Here is a 9,597-nt window from a genome sequence, read left to right as displayed (position 1 = left end):
GCCATTAGATCTTTTCATGTGTTACTATAAAACCTACTTTTGCTTGAGTTCAGAAGGTACCATTCCAATCAGGCATAGCTTATCTAATTACACTCTGTATTGTCCTAAATAGGGTAATGACTCATTTCTATTGATGATCAGAAAAATGTTACAATTCAACAGAGCTTTTGTCAATAATAAAGAATGGTCTAAGTTCATGGAACAATATAGGCAGAAATGGAGCCCACACCTCTCCTCAATGTAATTGGTTAGTATCTTGTTATTTAGGGCACATTTTTCCTGCCATCAGACATACACAACCTACATTTACCTCAAAAGTCTAGGGTAAACGAGACGTTTCAGAAGGAGATCATTTTGTGCCAATTTTATGGTTTTGCACGGAATACAAGCGATCAAAAATGTTGCTGCAGCCTTAGAAAGAGTAAGCAATGACACGGCTGAAGGCTTGTAAGAACAGAAATGGTCACCGTGCATAAGATGGTTCTTCAAAATCCTATGGCAGGAAAGGGTAGGGGACATGTGCAGTTATAGGCAAGGAGTTCTGTACTTAAATGGTTGATGAGTCTGAAGATATAACTGATTTAGCTGATTTTCATAAAGAAGCAGCTAATATACTTGATTCATTATACTTGATCAACATACTTGATTCATTCAAGTCTCAGAAACTGGTGTTAGCCTCATCATAATTTACACCTTTTTTACTTATTTAAAGGCGATCATTAATTATTACAACTTATGCAAGTGTGCCTACTAATGGCTTAATGATACAATCAAGAATACTTTGAATACATACCTTTTAATTCATAATCCAAGTAATTTTTGATTATTTTATACATAATGTAGACAAGTTTTTCTAACGTTGAATTTTAAGATATGATTCTAAAGCACAATTAAAAATCAAGGGTGGATTGGTGCGATGGCCAGGAAACTAAAATGAACCCGTTACAACAAACTTTTCAGATAAAACACAGAAAGCACTTTTATCCTTTCACTTCAAACTTTTATTGAAGACAAACAGTTTTCAACAGCTCAGAGAAGCCGCGACACTCCTCCTGCCAGTCGCTGGAGTCTGGAACTGCCTGGACAGGATGGGGATTTTCACCTTATTCCTTTTACACACTAGATGGGACTTGAATATTCACTATATGCGCCACAGTAACATGAACAATAGATAAAGGAATCTTTAACGTTGCATTTTGCTAACATACTAAAGTACAAATAGTGTATGACAAATACTGCGGCTACATCTATTGTTGCTTTAACCCTCCAGTTCTCCACTCTGAACTGCATCATGGTAACTCTTTCCTTTGTCCTGCTTCTCCTCTGGATAAAGTTTGATAAGATCATCAATGCGAAGGATGGTAATAGCGGCTTCTGTTGCAAACTTCAAACTCTTAGTTTTCACTAGAGTTGGCTCAAATACTCCAGCTTGCTTGTTGTCTCTTGGTTTACCATTCACTAAATCAAGGCCAATCCTATGTAAGAAGAGACAAGACATTTTTCAAATAAGGAATAAAAAATGAAGCTAGCCAATCAGACCAAGAAACCCCTCTTGGAGCATGACTGTAGTACCAAGTACCTGAATTGCCTAATAGAGCCAAAATAATCATTCACAAATTTCAGCATTTTTCCTTTGATTCGCCTCTCAACTTCTTTCTTAAAAATCACCTGTAAAGGCCGTGGTCTCTATCCTCTGCTATTCCAGGCAATGAACATGCTTCCTTTGCTAATGGTAATTCACCCAGCAAGGAAGAATAAAAACCTGTTATAAATCAAAACCAAAGCCACACCAGAGTTTATTAATAATGTTCAAACAGTTGTTAGCTTGTTTTGCTGTCTCTCCATTAAACGCTTCTGTGCCACATAATCCCAGTATGAACTTGCCCTCTATTCCCTGCCTGAACTAAACAGATGTGAGCTTATCACTTCACATAAGTGTAGGGTAACGTAATTAGTGGAAATGCACATAATTCACAACCACTGACATCCTGTTGGGGTTTCACTTTAAGAGGCTGGTCTGATGTGATGATATAATTGTGTAAAGTGTTTTTAGCAGGCTGGGTTGTTCAGGTTTTGGAATTCAATGAAGTATTTTCCGGGACATACGGCACCTCACTTTGTTTTATTTCTGAAAACCTACAAAAATGTCCTTAACAATGTAATTAATTACTGCCAAATTGCTTCATTCCTCAATCCTATGAATTTTTGGATAATTTTAGAATGTCTTCCCCTCCACCTATTTTTCATTCTATTTTCCCTTGCAACATAGAACCGTTCAGTGTGGTACAGGCTCTTTAGCCCATGATGTTGAGCTGACCTACTCCAAGATCCAGCTAACCCCTCCCTCCAATTTTCTATCATCTATGTGACTAAGAGTTCCTTTAATGTCTCTAATGCATCTGCCTCTACCACCACTCTTGCTATTTTCTTATTGCGTCCAAGTTTACACTAAATTTCTGCTGAGACATCATAATATACTGAGAGAATGGGTTGAATGTTTCACTGTCCTGTGGATTCACCTTCTCTGTATTCCCTGTGATCGCTCCATTTTCTCAAGTTCCAGGTGCCCAGTCCGCCTCACTCATTATTCAAACTTAAGTCTTATCACCAGAGACAGAGCTAATGATGGCAGTTCACTTCTGATGTGTGACTGAACAAAGTCTCTTTCCACAAAGATATTTCTGGCCAGCGCTACTAATTTAATTAAGAGATGAGAAAAAGTGCCAAGTGCATCAATAAATATCCCACGCAATCTAACTATTGATCCCAAACAAATTAATGGAAGCTTAATGTGGGTAATTGAGGTGGTACACTTTGGGAAATCAAATGTAAATGGCTAGACCTTTAACATCAATGATACATAGAGAGATCTTGGGGTCCAACTCCATAGCTCCCTGAAAGTAGCTGCACATGCTGATAGGGTAATAAAGAAGGTTTGAACTTATTGGTCACCAAGTTCAAGAGTCAGGAAATAATGTTGTAGCCTTATAAAAACTAGTAGGCTGGAGTATTGCTATCAATTCTGGTCACCCCTTTATAGGAAGGATATGGAGACAATCAAAAGGTTTACCGGGATGCTGTTGCGTATGTTATAAGGAGAAACATGCAGAGCACTGGAGGAACCCTGCAATTCAAGTTGGACATACTCAGGTTGTTTTCTCTGGAGTAGCAGAGTCTGAGGGGAGGCCTGATAAAGTTTTTAGGATTACAGGAGCAGGGGACTTCCGGGTCATCAAGGGAATGGCGGCGTAAGGAAAAGGTCTCTCGACAAAAAAGAAGGTAAACTGCCCCATAATTGAATTTAGACAAATACTTAATATTGCATAACTATATTAATAAAAGGGGCAAGGATGATGTCTAAGAACAAGATTAAAAAGTCCGCTCCGAAGGCTGATAAACATAAAGAGACGCAGCAAGGTGACGGGCCTAGCTCCCCCACGGCAAGCCAGGACGGAGATAATGAGGGGGAATCGGTGACTCTGTCCTTGATTCTCGGAGAGATTTGCGAGTTCCGACAAGATAACAGCAAACAGCTGGAAGATATTAAAGGAGAAATAGTAAAAACTAACTTGCGGATAGATGAAGCCGAAGCGAGGATTGTTGGAATTGAAGAGAAGCTACAAAACGCAGAGGAGGTGATAGCAGAAATGCTGAAGCTGCAAGACCAGCTCCAGTGGAAACTAATAGATCAAGAAGGCCGCTCGAGAAGGGAAAATGTGAGGATTTACGGAGTTCCCGAAGGAACTGAAGGTAAACTCGGATTGATGATTCCCTTCGTGGAGAAGCTACTTAGAGAGAACCTTGATATACCGGCCGCAAAAGACCTACAGATAGAAAGAGCTCACCGCGCGTTGGCACCACAGCCTCCAGCAGGCGCCCAGCCCAGATCGATTCTGGTCAGATTTCTCAGTTACAGAATGAAGGAAGAGGTGCTTAAAAGGGCATGGCAAAAGAAAGGTTTCATGTGGAACAACTGTAAAATCAGTTTAGACCACGACTACACACCGGGGATTCTTGCCAGACGGAAGGAATATACGGAAACACGGACAGTCCTGAAGGAAAACAACATCAGATTCCAGACCCTGTATCCAGCTCGGCTGAGAGTCTTTTACGACGAAGGGACAAAAACTTACGCTACGGTGGAGGAGGCAACATTGGACCTGGCGGACCGGGGACTACCTATTAAAGTTATCACCCAACCGGAGTCGCTACTGGAGAGGACTCGGCAGAAGTTGTGGCAGTTAGTGCGGCGAGGACGCTCCACACGAACCAGAGTGTCAAACTACAAGGAAAAGCTGCAAGTATTCAGATCCGAATGTACAGAGAACACAGATTAATTAAGGGAAATGACTGAAAAGAGTAAATCGGACTTAAAGGTAAAATGAAAACTGGTAACTGAAAATAAACTAGACGGAATAACTTGAATGATAGCAATATGGTCCAGACATAAATAGGAGAAAATTCTCTATGATTATTCAAACTGCTGAGGGCCCTCTAACACAGGGTGAAGATAGAGGTTATCCCTCTGAACTGAGGCGGGTCGGTGCTCAGGCCTCACTGTGGGAAGTCGGGAAAAATTTTCAAATGCTGCACATTCAAAAATGTCTAGGGTGTGGTTATATGTCTTGGTTTACTGTTGAGAAGGGATTGCTTACTGTTTGGTTAGAAAAGGAGAGTGTTTTTTTTCTACTAGAAAAAAATGCAAACTGAATTGGTAAAAATAATTTCCTATAATGTTAATGAGGTTTTGAATCCAATTAAAAGAAATAAGATTATGTCTAAATTGAAAAAAGATAGGGCACAAATAGCTTTCCTCCAGGAAACACATATGAGCCAATCTGAACATGGAAAATTAAAAAGAATGGGCTTTAAGCACGTATTTTATTCATCATATAAATTGAGTCACAAAAAGAGGGGTAGCTACTTTAATATCAAGTACTCTTAATTATGAACATATTTCAGAGACTAGAGACCAAGAAGGACGGTTCGTAAACATCACAGGAAGAATAGAAGGTACAGAAATAACATTGCTGAATGTTTATGCTCCTCCAGGTTGTGGACACATTTTTGACCTAATGGTCAGTTCTCAAGGGGTAGTAATTTGTGGAGAGGATTTTAATATTAGATTAAATCCTATATTAGATTCTTCAAGAATAGTTACTCAGAATAAACCTCTGACTCGGAAAGTGAATTCATTGATGGAGGAGTTGGGAATAATAGATGTCTGGAGGGAATTACACCCTACTAGTAAAGATTATACATATTACTCTTTCCCTCATTCAGCCTATTCAAGGATAGACTATTTCTTTATCTTTAATACAGATAGACTCAGGATAAAAAACTGTAATATTGCAACAATTGATCTGTCGGATCATAGCCCAGTCTCTATGTCTCTAATCCTGGAAAGGAAAATGAGGAAAACACTATGGAGGCTAAACTCACATATACTCAATAACCCGAAAGTAATGGAGAGATTAAGGGGAGAAATCAAAGAATATCTAGACCTTAATGACACGGGAGAAACATCACCAGTGATCTTATGGGATACATTGAAAGCTGTACTGAGAGGGAAAATTATTTCCATTACGACTCACATGAAAAAAATCAATGCACAAAAATTAGCAGACCTTCAAGGAAAATTAAAACAACTTCAAGTTGTAGATAGCAACAAAAGTAATTCAAATCGAAAACAGGAAATTAGGAAATTGCAAAGTGAAATTGACGATATTTATACGTTGGAAACTCAAAGAAATTTTCTTTACCTGAGACAAAAGAATTATGAAGTAGGAGGTAAATCAGCTAGACTATTAGCATATAAATTACGAAAACAACAAGCAGACAATACAATTCATAAAATAAAGAATCCAAAGACAAAGCTTGTGGAGAGTACAATAGGGAAAATTCAAGAGAGTTTTGAAACATATTATCAAGAGCTGTACTCCCAAACCCGGGCCCCCAATGAGCCCTATATAGACAGTGTATTGAATTTTTTAGATCCACCTAAACTTACAGATCTACAAAATGAAAGTTTATTAGAACCAGTAACTGTCAAAGAACTGAACGTGGCCATCTCTAGGTTAAAGGCTGGAAAGTCCCCGGGTTCTGATGGGTTTGCCTCAGGGTGGTACAAGTCCCTGAAGACACAGTTAGCCCCATTACTACTTAACACCTTTAATTGGATCTTGCAGAGAGGAGAAACTCCACCTTCCTGGAGAGAAGCGATTATTTCAGTTATTCCTAAAGAGGGTAAAGATAAACTAGAATGTGGCAATTATCGGCCAATTAGTGTTCTTAACTTAGATTACAAACTATTTACATCTATATTAGCGCGCAGATTGGAAAAGCTTTTACCTGGCCTAATCCACTTAGACCAGACTGGATTTATTCAACAAAGACAAACACAGGACAACATAAGGAGAACTCTGCACATATTAGAACAGGTTAATAAGAACGAGACAGAGATAATGGTAGTAGGATTGGACGCTGAGAAAGCTTTTGATTCAGTTAGTTGGGCATTCCTATACAGAGTGTTAGGAAGATTCGGCTTTCAAGAAAAGTTTATTAAAGTAATTCAGACTCTATATGACAGCCCTACAGCCCGAATTAAGATAAATGGGGACCTCTCTGACTCCTTCATCTTAGAGAGAGGCACTAGACAGGGATGCCCAATTTCTCCTCTCCTTTTTGCGCTATATATTGAACCGCTTGCCCAACTAATAAGACAGAGCGAAATCGTAAAAGGTATCAAGGTGGCACGGATTGAACAGAAAGTGGCGTTATTCGCAGATGATGTTTTGGTCTATCTGAGTGAACCAGAAAAATCATTTACAGGATTGTTTACACTGTTGGATGACTTTGGGAAAATATCAGGTTATAAAATAAATGTAAAGAAAATGCAGGTTATGTCCCTAAATTATACACCATCCAAAAAATTGCAGGATACATATGATCTTAAGTGGGAAGCTAAATCATTAAAATATTTAGGAATAACCCTGCCGAAGGATCTTTCAACACTGTCACAGGTAAATCATGGGCCATTAATCTCAGAGATAAAAGCAGATATGCATAGATGGAATCTTATCCCCTTTTTAAGTTTAAATTCAAGGATAAATACTACAAATGAATATTCTTCCTCGGTTATTGTACCTTTTCCGTACTTTACCGGTGGAGGTGGATGATAATCAATTCAGGGAATGGGACAAATGGATTTCCCGCTTCATTTGGCAAGGAAAGAAATGTAGAATTCGATATAACACCTTACAGTTAAGGAAGAGGTATGGTTCTTCCTTGCCTGAGAAATTATTTTTATGCCTCACAGATAACCCCTCTGTTATATTGGTGTAATAGGGAATATAAGGCTAGATGGAAGGAAATAGAATTTGGATTAGTTGACAGTTTTCCTCTTCAGGCCTCAACAGCTGACAAAGGATTGATGGCCCAGTTGGAAAATTTTAAAAACGCTTGGATAAATCTTACATTAAAAGTATGGCAGAAGGTGGTTAATTCATGTGGAATTAATAACATGTTAAAACTCTTTAGATGGTGTGCATATGATACCGAATTCCTTCCCAACAGAGGAGATAAAAGATTTGAGCTATGGATAAAGAAAGGTCTTACAACCTACCTCTCATTTATAGATAAAAGAGTATTACAAAGTTTCCAAATCCTGCAGGACAAACATGGCCTAGAACATAATGACTTTTTTAGGTACCTTCAAGTACGAAACTATGTTAACCAGAGTTGTAGATATACAGACCTATCAACAGTAGAATTAGAATTTTTCAAGATTCTGAATTCGGCTTGCAGTTCAATACCTAGTAAATCAGTTTCTCGATTATATAATGCACTCTCCCTTGCTAAAAATGTAAATACACTGTATATTAAAGAGAAGTGGGAGAAAGAAGCGGGGTTGGTACTTTCAGAGGAGGCTTGGGAGAAAATCTGCAGCTTTCAATGGTCCTCGACTAATTCTTTGACTTGGAGAGAACATTGTTGGAAAAACATTATAAGATACTTCAAGACCCCATATCAGGAAAAATATAAAGATACAAATGTGATGTGTTGGAGAAGGTGCGGCTCCAAGGAGGCAAATCATTTTCATATTTTTTGGGATTGCCCTAAATTAAGTCTATTTTGGGAAGGTATTCATAGAACATTAGTTAAGGTACTTAGGTCCCAGATACCTCTGAACTTTGAGACGCTCTATTTGGGGCATGTATTGTTTCTTGAACAGAAGGAAGATATAAAGTTGCTGCAGGCCCTCTTAGCGGCAAGTAAGAAATCAATCACTAGAAAATGGCTAAATCCAATACCACCTACATTAGAAGATTGGTACAAAATTATCTTGGAAATATTTAAAATGGAAAAGTTGACTTACTCCCTGAGAACTCAAAAAGAAAAATTTTATCAAATCTGGAATAAATGGATTGAATATATAACCCCAATGCGAGCAGACTTTAGATGACTCTCCTAATGATTTATACTGCTCTTCTCATCAACACAGTAATATTGCTAACGTAAGCACCCCTAGTCTAAATGTTTGTTTTTTTTTTGTTTTCTTTTGGAAAATAGAGAATTAACACAAGTAAAGGGAAAGATTTGGGAAAGGGATAAAAAAATGAAAAAATTAAGTAAATAAGTACATAGGGATTGGATAATTATGTCTGCGGGCAGGAGCAAGCATGAACAAATTAGGATATAAACACCTACAATGGTTGATACATAGGGCTTATATGCAACATTTTGGACCAGTGGAAATGGTCCAAAAGGGTTATATGGAAACTATTATTACCATTTTTCTTAACAACTAATTCCATTACTTAGCCTAATAGGTTAGATTTACCACAGTACATAATTATCTATTTAAATGTTTATTTTCCTTTTATATCATCTCAATGTGTACTTAAGAATGTATAAATAATTGTAGTTTTATACATATAAAAAAATGGAAAAGGTTATATGTGTGAAAAAAGTACATGATATTTGTGAATTCCTTATCCAAATAAAAATAAAATTAAAAAAAAAAGGATTACAGGAGCCACAGATAGACAGCTGGTATCTTTTTTCCAGGACTGAAATTTCTAATACTAGAGGGCATGCACTTGACTAAAATTCAAATATGTGGGGCAAGATTTTGTTTTTATATAGGGTGGGTGACTGGAATGAACTGCCAGGGGTGATGACAGAAGCAGATGTGACAGAGGCTTTCAAGAGGCCCTTACATAAGCACATGCCTTTTTAGAGAATGGAGAGATATGGACTGTGTGCAGGTATTAGGTGTATAATTGGCTTAATTAGTTTGGCAAAACATTACAGGCTTGTTCCTGTACATTAATCAGTCACACTGAAGATCAACAGAAGTCAACCTTAATGCTTTGGAATTTGAGTGATTTTCAAGTTCTCCAGACAAAGCTTATATTTTGTTCAGGTATTACCAACTCTTTCGATCGATATAACCCGCTTGGAACTAGGGAAATGCCCCTACAGATCTTAACCAATAAAACCTTTTTAGGAAAAAATGAACCTTCATTAGTAATGATATGTAACAGAATCTGGCCATCTATCCGCTTCACTCAAACCTTGATCCCCATACAGTGG

The 9,597-nt window shown here is 37.9% G+C and overlaps 1 protein-coding gene across 2 annotated transcripts in view; it reads right to left on the bottom strand.

The window, feature by feature from the left end:
* Window positions 1-978: 978 nt before the first annotated feature.
* tcp1 (t-complex 1) overlaps window positions 979-9,597 on the bottom strand; it is a 39,293-nt gene continuing 30,674 nt past the window's right edge. For both annotated transcript variants that reach the window (XM_072265945.1, XM_072265946.1), the window contains one exon: window positions 979-1,475. In XM_072265945.1, the coding sequence (XP_072122046.1) occupies window positions 1,259-1,475 (217 nt within the window). In that variant the 3' untranslated portion in view covers window positions 979-1,258. The remainder of the gene's footprint in view (window positions 1,476-9,597) is intronic.

The sequence above is a fragment of the Mobula birostris genome, chromosome 8 (assembly GCF_030028105.1).
Source record: "Mobula birostris isolate sMobBir1 chromosome 8, sMobBir1.hap1, whole genome shotgun sequence".
Classification (NCBI taxonomy): domain Eukaryota; kingdom Metazoa; phylum Chordata; class Chondrichthyes; order Myliobatiformes; family Myliobatidae; genus Mobula; species Mobula birostris.
The sequence above is the reverse complement of the archived record's forward strand: the minus strand, read 5'-3'. Positions and strand labels throughout refer to the sequence as shown.